Here is a 14,799-nt window from a genome sequence, read left to right on the forward strand (position 1 = left end):
TTTGTACATTAGGTAACTCTGCTTACTCTTTAAATAAATCTCAGAGCTGTGTTGACAGAATGGTCCTCCTCACACTGTTGATATGGGTCTGTTCACCTGATCATCGACCACCAGGCTGTCAGGGCTGTAATTTAAACCACTCTCAGGGGAGATAACAGCGACTAGGCTAATTTCCCATGGACAGGAGCACACGGCCTGACCACTATCTTTGTGTGTGTGTGTGTGTGTGCGCACATGCGCAGAGCAGAAAGACATTGCAGGGTTTTCAGGTCCCTATGGCAACTTGGTCCTGGCTAATGAAAACAGCATGGACCAGACTAAATTTTAAGCTGGCCTACACTGGTCCATGCTGGTCGAGCCAGTCCGTGAGCGAGGGTGTGTGAATCCAAGAACATCTTGATACAAACAGTGAGGTGATGTCACAAGACAGGCAGGACATTTCCAGTAGTGAGCGATGTGGTTAGATACTACCAGTCACAGTAAGTAGTTTGGCCATGATAGAGGGTTATTAAAGTCATGGTAAACCACTCAAAAACAAATCATTGCTTAGTTTACTTAACTAACAAAAAGTATATTTTGATTACTTAAAGCAAACTTGTTTTCCCTCAAGATTGGCCCATCTAGATTTCAATTCACAAAATAACTTTTTGAGGAACCTGTACAGCATGCGTCTCTTTTGAAACGGATGACAAAGCTGAACATATAACTCTTATTATAACAAGGATGCACGCATGTTCATGCACTTGGTTCATTTTATCCCGGTCACCAGTTACTAGTGTTCATCGACCCGGTCTCCTGTGTTCAGGTCGCGTAGGGAACAACTATGTGGGTGTGGGAAGGTACAGCATGTGTCTGTGTCTAAGCTGGACTGTTTCCATCTCCCATAGGCTACTGTGGTATTTCTAATCATGGGATAACATGATATGATCAATATGGCTTAGTCCCATATTACACCCTAATACCTAACGCACAATGCAGAGTGCTTATTAGGGAATCGGGTGCCATTTGGCATGTACCCTATGTGTAATAGGACTGTAGCACTGACATGCGTGTAAGGTTTAGGTCATCCAGGCTAACAGATACTCATGTTCTGCCATGGTTACTCTCTCCCTCTTGTGGTGCAAAGATGAAGTTGTCGGGAACAGATATCTGCAATATTCTATCAACATTCCTGATGAATATTATCTTTTATTAGTTGAGGTACCAATATCAAACAATGGGTTGTTTCAATCACTGACAATAGAAATAATCAATAAAAATGTGTATTATATGATTCGTTGAAAGTGCACTGGAGCCTAATTTGAAAGCAACAAGAGGAATATTATAATATTCATTTTTTTCTATTCCTCAGATTCTCTGTTCTCACCACCTTCACAATGCCTTTTCATCCACTTGCACGTTGCATTTATTTAGATTGACCGATATTCTAAAAAGTAAAGTAATATCTTTGAAATTGTTGCATATTGTGTTTCATATTTTTGTTCAGTACATTTGAATTAAAAGTTCTACCCATTCAATCTGTAACATAAAACATAATATTGGTATTCCTACATAGGTCCTTATACTCCAGATTAATTGGTTAAATTATCCATGGTCAGGCCATGTTACAACTACACATTTTAAATTGAAACAACAGTACCACTGAGATAAAAACTGTATTAGCCGACAGGTATCACACTGACTGTGATTTCACATTCTCACTCAACTGCACATTACCATACTAACCATCTGTAGATAATGGAGATCTGGCAAGACCATCAGGTTGTTCGGGTTCTCAGTGAAGATAAGGCGTGATGTTTCTCTGTGTGCGTGCGTGTTAACAGCACACTAAAAGAACATTGCAAGTTCTTTACGGCATGACCTTCGTTTAATTCTCCATTCTGGACATGAATGTTTATCCATCTCACTAAAAGCTCAGCTAGACCCCTTCAAGCACTCAGTTGATCTGGACCATTTGAGCAAAGTGGGCAGATTTTAAAAGCCTCCCAAATACCTTGTCGAAATGGGGCAGACTTGAAGAGCATTTTAAAACCCTTCATAAATAGATCAGGCCGTGTTTTGGCCCAAGGGTAAGGTAGAAACGACACACTTAGCCCAACAACTGGGCCACTCTGTGTGTACAGTGGGGAGAACAAGTATTTGATACACTGCTGATTTTGCAGGTTTTCCTACTTACAAAGCATGTAGAGGTCTGTAATTTGTATCATAGGTACACTACAGCTGTGAGAGATGGAATCTAAAACAAAAATCCAGAAAAATTTATGATTTTTAAATAATTAATTAGCATTTTATTGCTTGGTAGGAATTCTTATTGGTTGGTAGGTGATCAAATACTTATGTCATGCAATAAATGCAAATTCATTATTTTAAAAATGTGATTTTCTGGATTCTGAATTTTCAGATTTGAAGTGTACCTATGATAAAAATTACAGACCTCTACATGCTTTGTAAGTGAGAAAACCTGCAAATCGGCCGTGTATCAAATACTTGTTCTCCCCACTGTATAACCTTTGGGCCGAAAGGGGAGAGAGGTTTTCTTATAAAGTTTTAAGTGGGATTGCATAATGCAATCAATATAATTGATTATATAAACATATTCATGTACAGTACAGTGTTTTTCAACCTGTGGCCCATGATACTCCATTAGGTCCACAGATTGCACCACTATATGACACTTGGCACTTTTGTCCTGCTTTTCTACGACAGTGTTTTTCTTAAACCAAAACACGGTACTTGACTCCTCTCATACAATACACTACCTTTACCGTTAACCAAATATTTCAGTAGATGGTTAACGTTAGCAAGCATAGCTTACACTTTTTCTTGACAAATTTTGCTAACGTTAGCAAATACAATTTCCATCTAGAGTAAATTTGCCAGCAACTTTCAACACTCAAATTCTGCAATTACTACACTAGTTGCCAAAGACAGTCAGAACTAGATATCTCGACACTGACATCATTTTGAAACACTGTTTTTTATAAATTTGTTTATTATGGACTGAAAACCGCAAAACCCAGTGTTAGTCGGACAGTCATGCTTGGTGTACAGTGTCTATCTGACAGTCTGACTAGCCTGTCTCACAGTCTTACTAGCCTGTCTCACAGTCTGACTAGGTGTTCAGTGTTTGAGTATGTGTTCAGTGTTTGTCTTTCTGGCAGCCAGGCTAGGTGTCCAGTATCTGACTGTCTGTCAGCCAGGCTAGGTGTCCATTATCTATCTGTCTGACAGCCAGGCTATGTGTCCAATATTTGTATGTCTGGCAGCCAGGCTAGGTGTCGAGTATCTGTCTGTCTGGCAGCCAGGCTAGGTGTCGAGTATCTGTCTGTCTGTCAGCCAGGCTAGGTGTCCAGTATCTGTCTGTCTGACAGCCAGGCTAGGTGTCCAGTATCTGTCTGTCTGTCTGAATTCCAGACTAGGTGCCCAGAATGTTTCTGTCTGATTGTCAGGCTAGGCATCCAGTGTGTCTGTTTGTATGAGAGCCAGGCTAGGCGTCCAGTATGTCTGTCTGTCTGATTGCCAGGCTAGGTGTCCAGTATGTCTGTTTGTATGACAGCCAGATTAGGTGTCCAGTATGTCTGTTTGTATGACAGCCAGGCTAGGTTTCCAGTATGTCTGTTTGTATGACAGCCAGATTAGGTGTCCAGTATGTCTGTTTGTATGACAGCCAGGCTAGGTTTCCAGTATGTCTGTTTGTATGACAGCCAGGCTAGGTTTCCAGTATGTCTGTTTGTATGACAGCCAGGCTAGCTTTTCCAGTATGTCTGTTTGTATGACAGTCAGGCAAGGTGTCCAGTATGTCTGTTTGTATGACAGCCAGGCTAGGTGTCCAGTATGCCTGTCTGTCTGAAAATCATGCTTGGTGTTCAATGTTAGCCTTAAAAGATGTGCCGTGTTTCACGAATCAGAATCTGAATGAACTTTAATGTATTTATTAAAAGTACATTTAGTCAAAGCCATACCAAGAAATCACTGTTTCACTTGATGTGAAGTTGCTACTAGTGGTCGAAAATGTATGAGCACAGAATACATCAAATCAACTGAAGTTGATATACATATATTTTCAATACACTTAGTGTTGAACAAATGAGATGAAGAGATACAAGTGTTCCTATACAAGAACATATCCTATACTTTCATTACATAATTTTAAGATGATGTACATTACATTTACAAATTAAATATCCAGTGCATTCCAAAAGTATTTAGAGCGCTTTACCTTTTCCACATTTTGTTCAGTTACAGGCTTATTCTGAAAAGTGGATAATCTAACTGTTGTAATATATGAGGAAAACTGTTAAATGTGTCTTTTTAGTGGGCCTAAAAGACGTTGATAGTGGTGTTCTTATTGAATGGAGGTCCTTTGCACTTGACTCATCGAGGGAACCCTATGGGAGGGGGCTTGCTTATCGGCTGTGCGCACGTTTTAAACTCTGCCTGATTTCCATATACCAGCGTACCGAGGCAATTAAATCCAATCACAATTCACATAACAGATAACAATAGTGAACCAAACTGTCCGTGAGGCTCAAACAAAGAGGTTGGTTCAAAAAGCAAAGAATGATAAAATAATTTCTTACGTATAAATAAACATTCTTTGAAGCCTTATATTACGTGCTGTATGTCTTGGTGAGAACTGAGAGTAAAATTATCATAATTATTGTTTAAATCCAAGTCCCTGTATATATGAAAAGACAAGTTAAATAATGCTACATTTTGACATTGCTTTCTTTAATTAATGTACCAAGTAACGAATTCAGTAGAAGTAGAACAAAAAGAGAGAACAAAATTTGCTCACTGGCCTTTTTTTAAAATCAGAAATGAATGTTCTTATGATTCCAATTTACCGCAATCACCTGGAAGCAGTTAGGGTTATCTGTCTTGTAAAGGGACAGAACAACAGGGATTTCACCGTGTTGGTTCTGGGATTCAAAACAACAACTTTATGTATACTGGCCCAAGCTCTTGAACGCTAGGTTATTCTTGGATTCTTCCCTGTTGCCACCTTTTTAATACATGACTATGGCTTCACATCCGACATAGAGCTATGTAGCTTGGATGGACTATGATTTGCAGTTGCATTAATGCCATCTGAAATTACAATTAAGGTTGTTACTTAAAAAAAATCAGCAGTACTCTTTTGACATCAGCAGAGGGCAACATTTGCCAACCTGAGAAAGACAGTGAGGTCAGTGCAATGTCTTTGTTGGCTAACAGGCCTAAAGGAAACGTAAGGACCAACTCTCAGGCATCGGTGTTTCAAGGGAAAAGGAAGGTGCTGAGAGTTTTGCTGAAAGACTGTATCCTGAGAAACATCTGTTTCCGGGTTCGGCCGACACTGCTAAGTGGTATTCTCTGTGTTTCTTTGTCCAGTTAAGGAAATGGTTGTAAAAATAAGCAGTTTGTAGATCTTGAACATACACAGACACATACTAAATATGCACTAAAACATTTTGTCTGTTTTAGGGAAGCGTTGTGCTAGGTAATACTCCAGAATGGTTATGGTTAGGGGTTAAGGTAAGAGAGCAAAAGTGATTAAGGTTAGGTAACACTCCTGTATGGTTAAGGGGCGTTAATTATGGACAAGAAAAATCCACTGTGTCATGATTCAAACTCACAGGTATTGGGGTCTGTGTCGCTAGCGTTTATGACCACCATCACTGACCACAACTCCTCAGCAAAACATTATTTACAGTGTGATATTGGATCACCCAATTTTCACACAAATCAGATCTCCCTGAAATGCCGTTACTCCTTGTTATGTGCAAATTGTGTGTGAGTCTGTTGAATTATTATGCCGTCCATCAAAGATGCTGATCACCCAAGGAATCACATGCACACATACACACATTCACATAAATTCCCCTAATGTCCACTGATTTGTTCTTGAGCCAGGTTATCAGGCCATTTCATCTGGGAATTGTGTTGTGTTCTGAGAGGAACCACACACAGCGGCCAGCGTTGCTTAAATGATACTGCTGTTTGCTATACAGAGGAAACAATGGAATGCAAGAAGAGAAAAAAAAAATAGAGTGTCCACACAGGTCCGAATGCCGCCACCCCACATCCGGCTATTGATTTGGAACGAAAAGAAGATTCCTCCACACATCCTATATCTCTACTGGTCAGGTAGACTCCGGTGCTGGGTATCCACAGGGAACAGTTGTAGGCCCCTCCCTCATTTCCTATCTTCAGGGAACTAGTCACAGTCCGCGCACCTCCAACCTCCTCTTGCTTAGTGTTGTTTTGGGCGTCCCCAGTCAGGTTGTTGGTTCCCTGGAACCAGTGTACATCTCCGTCAGGGTAGACCCCAGTGAAGACGCAGGTGGGACCCAGGTCGTTGAAGCTGGCAAAGGCCTCCCTGTAGCACTCTGTAACCAATCAGTTAGGGTTACATGTTAGCATTTTTACTGTTAGTCGCTGGCTGTTTGTTGCTGGAGCATATGACCAATACAAAATTCCATTTAACTTGATCGGAAGCAGAGGACATTTAATATGGGGATTTCTTAAAGGGTGGTGCAGTCTCATGTCTGCCAGTGGACGTACTGTAAAGGGTGTGCGTGTCACATGATTTGGGAAGCACTCGGTCGGACGCTCACCTTGTAACTCCACGCGCGTAGTTGAAACCTTTATCCCTTTGGTTGAGCGCAGCTTGCAGGTGTACGTTCCCTGATCATGTGGTCGTACGGGGAACAGGGTCAGGGTCAGCTGGGAGGATGGGGTGTAAGTGCACTGCACGCGTCTGTGTAAGTTCTGTGGGTTCTGTGGGTTCTGTGGGTTCGGCGGCTCGATCTCCCCTGTCTGCGGGTTAACTTCACACAGTGTCGAGTCTGGAATGTCTGCGTTGAACCAGGACAGATGCTTGATCTGCAGCTCCTCCTGGGAAGTGATGTTGCAGTGAAGGGTGACACTCTGAAGACATGACACTCTTACAGAGTCACTCGTGTGTACCGTCACCTGCTCTGCAGATTAAGGAGATATCGTAGTCAGTTACCTGGACTTGACCAGAGTTATACATGTTTTACCGTTTGCTACACGGTTGAGTTGCCAAGAAAAGCCAGTTTCAGAAAGCATGAAATTATTGCTGCACAACGTGCAAACCCCTGGCTTGTACGGGCCTGTTCTTTGGCCAGTTGCTTTAAGGTGAAAGTGTCTTTGAGGTTTACATTCAAACTAGATTCGCCTACCTGCTGTTGTGAGTCTGACAGCAACAAAAAGCCAAAGTACCCCCAGTTGTGGCAGACACATCTTGGCACTTAAAACCTGCAGCAACACATAACAGTTATATATTGGTTTCACTGTCTCGTCAGTCGCACACAGTCTACTTTCCTTCATTTCTTTTTTTGTCAATAATTGCTCTCATAGAATGTTTATATTGAACTCTATGAACATTCCCCCATCCCTAAAGTAAAGTGCGCTCATTCTTGTAATTGCATTATATCCACATTTTTCAGTACAATAGATTCTCGCTTTGTTCTTATAAGTGTAGCATATGCAAACCATTTTTGCTTAGCAGTCCGATGTTAAAACATACAACTAGATACATTTCATTGCCAAGGGAGTGGATGAAACTGGTACAGAAGCCACTCACCTCAGTGTGAAGAAGTGCTTGTCCTCTCGTTTCTTCAGGTAAGCATCTGACTGGAATCAAAGAACCTCTTATTTCCTTGTACACTTTCAGAAAGTAAGTTGATGATTGACTTTGAGGGCTTTGTTTAGGAGGGGATTTGGGTGTGAGTCATAACTACTTTCTTGCTGTTACCTGAAAGATAGTGAGATAAAGGGTGAAAAGATCATGTTTAGATATAAGAGAGAGAGAGGTTAACAGAGTGAGAGAGTCAAGGGAAACTCACACCAACTATAACTTAAGAAGGTTGTCGCTCCTGGTGAGAGTCAATGTGAGGGGGAGAGTGTTCTGGCAGTAAACACACCCACATCTGTGAGAGCATTCAGGCAAATAGAAGAGCACGTCTTATAGGGTTAAATAGTTGTCCTGTCATCAAAAGAAAAATCTTGTTTAATAGGGATTTATGACTTTATGACTGGAGCTTGCATAACTTTTCATGTTGTTGAACTCCCGGTGAAAACACAGATCGTTGTTCCTGTGGTTGCTGGCCCTGAAATGCGCAGGGGGTGTGTATGTTTTCGTACATCACAACTCCTTTAGTAAACCCTGCTTGAGGCGCTTTGTTTGCTGAGTTCCTGAAAACTCCCTCCCTTAACTTTTTGAAAGTCACACACCTCTCTGGACCCTGCAATGCCCTTTGGATTTTATACTCTATAAACCTGTGGTCGCTCCCACACTACCTGTCGAGCCTTTCCCCCCCACTCCGAGCCTGTGTTTGTGCGTCCGCAGTTCCACTCGGAGGAAACACAGATCAGATCCCCCAAAGTGTACCTCAACTCCTGTTGTGTAGGTGTGACTACCTTGACCCTTCAGAATGTTGGGTGATCTCTAGTGGAAGGAGAAAACATCAAAGAAAGAGGAGCCTATCTGCTGCCAAGCTCTGGCCGGGTCTCACTGATGGCTGACCCACAGCGCTGACCTCTCTGTTGGGCCTCGGAGGTCTTCTGTGTAGTAGTGTTAGACTGTGTGTGTGTGCGTTTTTGATTGTGTGTGTGTGTCTGTGCGTGTACAATTACTGTACAAGCTTTTGTGTTCGTGTGTGAGTCATTCCACCTTTAACCTCTTCCCCAGGCTATTGGTGCTGAGTCCATATGGGACTGGCACAACAACAATTTGAAGTTGGCCTTATAGTGGAATTTAGCATACTTTCTACGGGAGTGACCTGACCGAGTAACGTTTCTGTAATGTTTCTGTAATGTTTCTGCAATGCAACACCTCTGTACACATGTCTGTCTTTAACGCAACGTCACCATGTAGTTAATGATGTTGGATGCATGACAAACAGGGGAAGATTGTGTACGCAAATCGACAAGGCATCCATCTATCCAGCTTGGATGGCACTGAAATTCTTTCCATTGTGGATCACAGATTATTGTGTGGATCACAGTTTTGTGCAACATTTTATTTCCTGTTTTAACTTGTTCATTAACTAGGAAAAGTAGAATAAGAGAACTTTGACCTGTGATCACATCCTTGCCTGTCTACTCAAGAATGCAGATGGTAGAAAAATCATATGACAATGTTTCTTGTTTTAGTAGTACTATTTTAGTTAGAACTACTGTTTTAGATACCATTAAGGCACCAACCAATGGAGTTGGTTTGAAAGTAGAAAGGTCACTATATTTATTGAATATAATTCAATTCCTTAAAATGTAAATGGACAATTAGGGTGGTCTTAAGTTGCTTAGATTTCTCACCAATCAGATCATATTACAACAAAGTAATTTGCAGAAATGCTAATTGTACCAAATTCTAACTACAGAAAGGATGTCAGGACAATCTGAGATGGTAAGTGTCATGCTGATATAACGTAGTCGCATCCGTGTGTGAATTGCGTGGGTGTTCACCCAGTCTGCCTCCGCTCCAGATACATACCTTCTCCGTCCACAGCTGTGAGAACACAGAGAACACACTGCGGGTTTGTAATAACACAAAGGCTACATCTCCACTGCAACGATACACCACGCCGCTCCAGAACAGCCCCTGGCTGCTCCATCCACAGCCCATTGCCAGGCTCTGTGATTGGACACGGAGGGTGCGCGTGTAACAAAGGTCGAGGTTTTCTGCTGTGCTGTGACCTTTTGGGTTGTTTCCCCCATCTCGGTAACACTAGGCAGTGTGGATTCAGTAATGTGCTGCTTCGGTGCTCCCGCTCCGATAGGTGTGCATATTCCTCAGAGCATCTGCATTTTTAATGCTCCGTGCTGATGCCATATCTTGATTCGAGCCAATTTCACACAGCATGAAAACACATTTCTTGTGGGTGCTGGAAATGCAGGGCCAGGATGAAGTGACTGGGTGCATGGTGTATAATTTACAGTGATTAGACGGGCGTGTCTAATGCCCTCCCCCCTCGAAACATTTTGAAACATGTATAGGCATGTATGGGCATTATGACCATGATGATCGGTTCGATCTGCATACAATCGGTCGGCTATATATATATATTATAGAGACATCCCAACTGTCCCGCACTTTAATAGCATCCCTGATGCTCACAAGTTACAGGCTATACAATCTACCGGAAATCGGAATTATTTGAGTACGAACCAGAGTTATAAGTGCAGAATTAGGAATTGCGTTCTGCATACTTGGCACTGTACGTACTATTTAGTGTATAGCAGGGTAGTATGCCAGTGTTTGATACTGAATGATAAACTACGTCATATTTCCGTCTGGGCGGGGGTTGTAGGTAACGGGCGAAGCCACCTCCCTGAAACAGGTTTCCGCAGGTTGGGATGTCTGCATGGGGAAGCAAAACTGAGGGTTATAATTATTCACATTTTATTAGAGTTTTTTTTTTTTATGACTGGATGTTATGGAGTATGATATTTGAAAGAAAAATCGAGACAGATTTGTTAATAAGCTCAAAGTTGAAATTTCCTTCTGAGGATGATCAACATCCTGTTTAAGATATACCATCTGTAATCTGATCTGCCACCAGCGCAGTGTGATGTGAAAAAAGCCGTTTGCTAACAGCAATTTGAATAAAACATGAAGTCTATTAATAACTGTGTTGTCCCCAACAACAACAAGAAATCTTTCACCAACAACGCCACGATGCATTTCACACTTCTAGCCAAACATTCCCTGAAAATCACAGAATGTTGTGTACTCAATCTCATACCCTGGCACGACACTGTTAAGGTCTTTTTAATAATTATTATATATATATTTTTACAGCTTGTCAAGACTCATCCGGTACTTGATTGCTGTCGGGCCAGATTACCCCAAAATGCTGAGTTTTTATCCCCGTAATGGGGTCCAAACTATCCGGCTCTAATGCGGGTGACTCATGCGACTTTGCCGAGATAGTTCAAAAAGTTGTTAAGTGTACATTTTCCAAAGTTGACAGTAATTCCTCCCTGGGAGGGAGGCTGTGGCTCCAGCTTCTACACTCTGTTGTCATAGCAATTAGTTAGGTGGATTTACAACTGCGTTTCTGTGCTAATCCTATACTAGAGGCAACAGGGGCCTATTGCTTCCAAACACACACTTTATGCACACTGTTGGTCTGCCCCATCCTTCTCTCTATTTTGGCATTTCCCCTCCTCATTGCTTACATAAAAGGAGGAAATACTCCTGTATATCAGAGGCAGATTTTCCCAGGGGACAAAGTCAAAAGTACACACCAAAGTACAGATAGTAATTACACTCCCTGACTATTATGAGGAGAATTTATAGACAAAGCTATACACATCTTCTGCCAAGCTCAGCGATCACTGTTTCAGATTTGGAATTGTAATGGGTGTCAGGTTTGCCCACAAAGTTTGTTAACAGGGCAGTTAATGTGATGACGCCCTTATTTGTCTTCTAATAATGGCAAACACCTCCCATTAGTAGCTTTACCCCTTGCACTAGACCGTCTGCCCCCTCTCTGTCAGTCCTACTGGTTTAACTCTAGACTGATTTAAAATACACAAGCCATTATGTGCCTTACAGCTCAATTATAAAAATGTTAAGTTACCAACATATTAAAAAACAATGACTTCTGTATTTTAGTAAAAAATCTGTTTTGATAAGTAAATTCTTACTATGAATTTCTTCCAATAGAAATAATAGTAACACAAAAATAGTCTGAACAAAATCCAGTTGTTAATTCTTCTTGCATAGTTGCTATGAAGAGTGGTTGCCGTGCTGGCTGATACAGTCACATCAAAAAAGAAACAGAATGATGGTGACCAGCTGCATTTTTGATTGTTTTGGATTTTCTATTCATTTACTTTGTGTCCATAATGATAACATATGAGCCAAGTCCTCATTTTGCCCTGCTCTGAAAATGAACGTCTGCATAGTGCTGGTCACTCAAGTTTGCCTAAACAGAAGCGCTGATCAAATATTCAGACAGGCAGACAGCTTGTCTTCAGTTATTCTCAAAAGTAGCAAACTAAATGCTTGGCTAGATATATGGAGAAACATATGTGCGGATGAATACAGTAGGTGACACATGAATGTGAACCCCTTCTTAGGGAGGGGCAGTGATCATTTTCAGATGGAACTGTTAGCAGACAAAGGTGTGTCTGGGTGCCAAACAGTCCCTCATTTGGTGTATGTATAATATGCAAAAGGAAATGTCGGACCGTGTGCAGCACATGCGCTAAAAACACATTTTACGTGTCTGCAGTAGGCCTACTTTCAACACTTTCAGTAGGCCTACTCTCAACCCTTTCAGTAGGACTACACTCAATACTTTCAGTAGGCCTACACTCAACTCTTTCAGTAGGCCTACACTCAACACTTTCAGTAGGCCTACACTCAACTCTTTCAGTAGGCCTACACTCAACACTTTCAGTAGGCCTACACTCAACTCTTTCAGTAGTCCTACACTCAACACTTTCAGTAGGCCTACACTCAACACTTTCAGTAGGCCTACACTCAACTCTTTCAGTAGGCCTACACTCAACACTTATAGTAGACTTAGACTCAACACTTTCAGTAGGCCTACACTCAACACTTTCAGTAGACTTAGACTCAACACTTTCAGTAGGCCTAAACTCAACACTTTGGACTGTCATTTGCATTGGTGATGACGCACATATTTGGAAGCAAGCAGCAGGAGGCACTGTGCTACAAACAATGGTTAACGATTAAAGTTTTTTAAATAAAATCATTAAAATGAGGTAACAATCCAGTGTAGTTAGATTATGGTTAGGGGTAAGATTAGAAAACAAAAATATTGAGTGTCTCTTGTGATCCAAACTTGCAGACGTTGGGGTCTTTGTGGGTGGTGTTTGTCTGATCACCATCTCCGACCACTATTCCCTAGCAACACTGAAGTGATATACACATGTACTACTGTCCATTTTCAACTTCAGGAGATTATTTTGAGTCTTTTTAATTAGAATGAGTAGGTCAATGATGTTTGGTATTCAAAATAAATATTTTCAAAACTCTATTTTTTACTGCAACTAATGTGCAGTAAATAGATGTTATTTTATCTAACTGTGCCATTTGTCTTTCATTGTGGCTTGAAATCATTAATGCTGGAAGGTTTATAAAAAAGATAATTAGGGGCTCTGAAAATAAAAACATTCTGTGCAACGATCCAAAGATAAATGCAGTCCGTACATTTTAGTAAAATATCTTTAATCACAATAAAACTGTCAAAAGCTTATGCTGTTTGTTTTGGGGCGGGGGGGGGGGGGGGTCTCACTGTTTCCGTGACCAAAGTAATGCGGTAAAACCAAAATAATCATTTATTTTAATACATGCTTAGCCTTTGAATTGTCATTTGCTGAAGCCTTTATCAAGTAAATTTATTCTGAAGAGGACATACATTTGACCCATAGTGCAAAGAATTGTTCCCATAAAGATATTGTTAAATTAAGCAACCATTGTACCTGTGCATGCATTGACCATGAGTCTGTTAAGCTTCTGGTTAAATAGTGATCACAGAGCTTCTCTCTGCCATAGTGTGTGACTCCAAAGACAAGCAATGTATGTTCTGTGTAAGCCAGGGTCTCTCAAACCTCTGTTTTTGTTTCAACCATGAAATGACACACCTGATTCAATTTATCAAAGATGATTAATTGACTGATTGAATCAGTTGTTAGTTTAATATTAAAACATAAACGTGAAATCTAAGGGTCTCAATGTGCAGTTTAAGAAACCCCAGTGTTAGGAGTGAAGTTGCAATTGCTGAGATATTTTAAAGATACATTAAATAGGCAACAGTTGAAGGCTTGAAAGAGAGAACTCTTGAAAGTAAACATCACTGTTTGGAAAGTGTCACAACCCTGATTCCTTCAAGACCTGAATTAGGTCTTCAACCAACACCTAGATGCTCTAGCAAAGTACCTGTTCAACAGGATCTAACTAGTTAGGAGAAGTAGCTTAAGGAAAGTTTCAAAGTGGTGAGCTTTCACTTTGTGTGTAAAAGACATAATCAGAAGTTATTGTAACAAAGTCTGAATGTTCAGTAGAATTTGACCGGCCCGCTGTTTATTGTCCATTGGTGGTATACCATTATGTGTGGTGTGATGGGAATAAATCTATAAGAACAAGGCATTGTCTTGGGAAAAGGCAAATAATATTGTAATTTTACTCAAGTAAAAGGTTGTCTTTTAATCTGGATTAAATGAAGCTGTGAATACTTCCCCAAATCTAATGGCAAGACACTTGTCAATATACAAGGAAAGTGTTTCAAATGTTTAATTCCAGAATATGATTTTATGATTGTAGTTTACAGAGAGCTGTAGTGAGGGGTAGGCCAATAAATAACAAATTGATCTCCATTTTACTTGTTAATGGATGTTTAGGTTCCTAAGCTAAATTTTTTCTGCAGCTTCCTCTACACTTGGACGTTAGAGAGTTGTGAAACATCAGAGAACTCCGACAACAGTGTAAGAAACACGCTTTCTAAACATAAAACGCATTTAAACAAAATGGGCTGTATTCAAATGAAAGACCTTGGGGACATTTGGGACTGAATGTCGCCATTTGACATGAATGGGCCATTATTTCATAACATTAGATTGTAAAATGTCTCAGATGTAGTGATATTTCTTCAGGGAAAATCCCTTTTGCCACTGCCAAGGTTCGGCGTGATTCAAAATACATTGATTTTCTCACAGTCATCTGTTAGATCATTCCTACACTGTGGTGCCTTTTGGACCTCATGTTATAAAAAAGTTTATATTTTAAATGTTTTTTACATGCTGTCAAAAAAGGTC

General features: G+C 40.8%; 1 protein-coding gene across 1 annotated transcript in view; it reads right to left on the reverse strand.

Annotated features, from left to right (window-relative positions):
• Positions 1-3,916: 3,916 nt before the first annotated feature.
• Positions 3,917-14,799, reverse strand: part of LOC105021618 — a 37,912-nt gene continuing 27,029 nt past the window's right edge. The window contains exons 2-5 of the mRNA XM_010889395.5: positions 7,592-7,762; positions 7,188-7,263; positions 6,600-6,962; positions 3,917-6,371 (exon numbers count right to left, since the gene is read on the reverse strand). Coding sequence (XP_010887697.2) covers positions 5,986-6,371; positions 6,600-6,962; positions 7,188-7,248 — 810 coding nt within the window. The 5' untranslated portion in view covers positions 7,249-7,263; positions 7,592-7,762 and the 3' untranslated portion in view covers positions 3,917-5,985. The remainder of the gene's footprint in view (positions 6,372-6,599; positions 6,963-7,187; positions 7,264-7,591; positions 7,763-14,799) is intronic.

Source organism: Esox lucius, chromosome 9, assembly GCF_011004845.1.
Source record: "Esox lucius isolate fEsoLuc1 chromosome 9, fEsoLuc1.pri, whole genome shotgun sequence".
Lineage (NCBI taxonomy): Eukaryota > Metazoa > Chordata > Actinopteri > Esociformes > Esocidae > Esox > Esox lucius.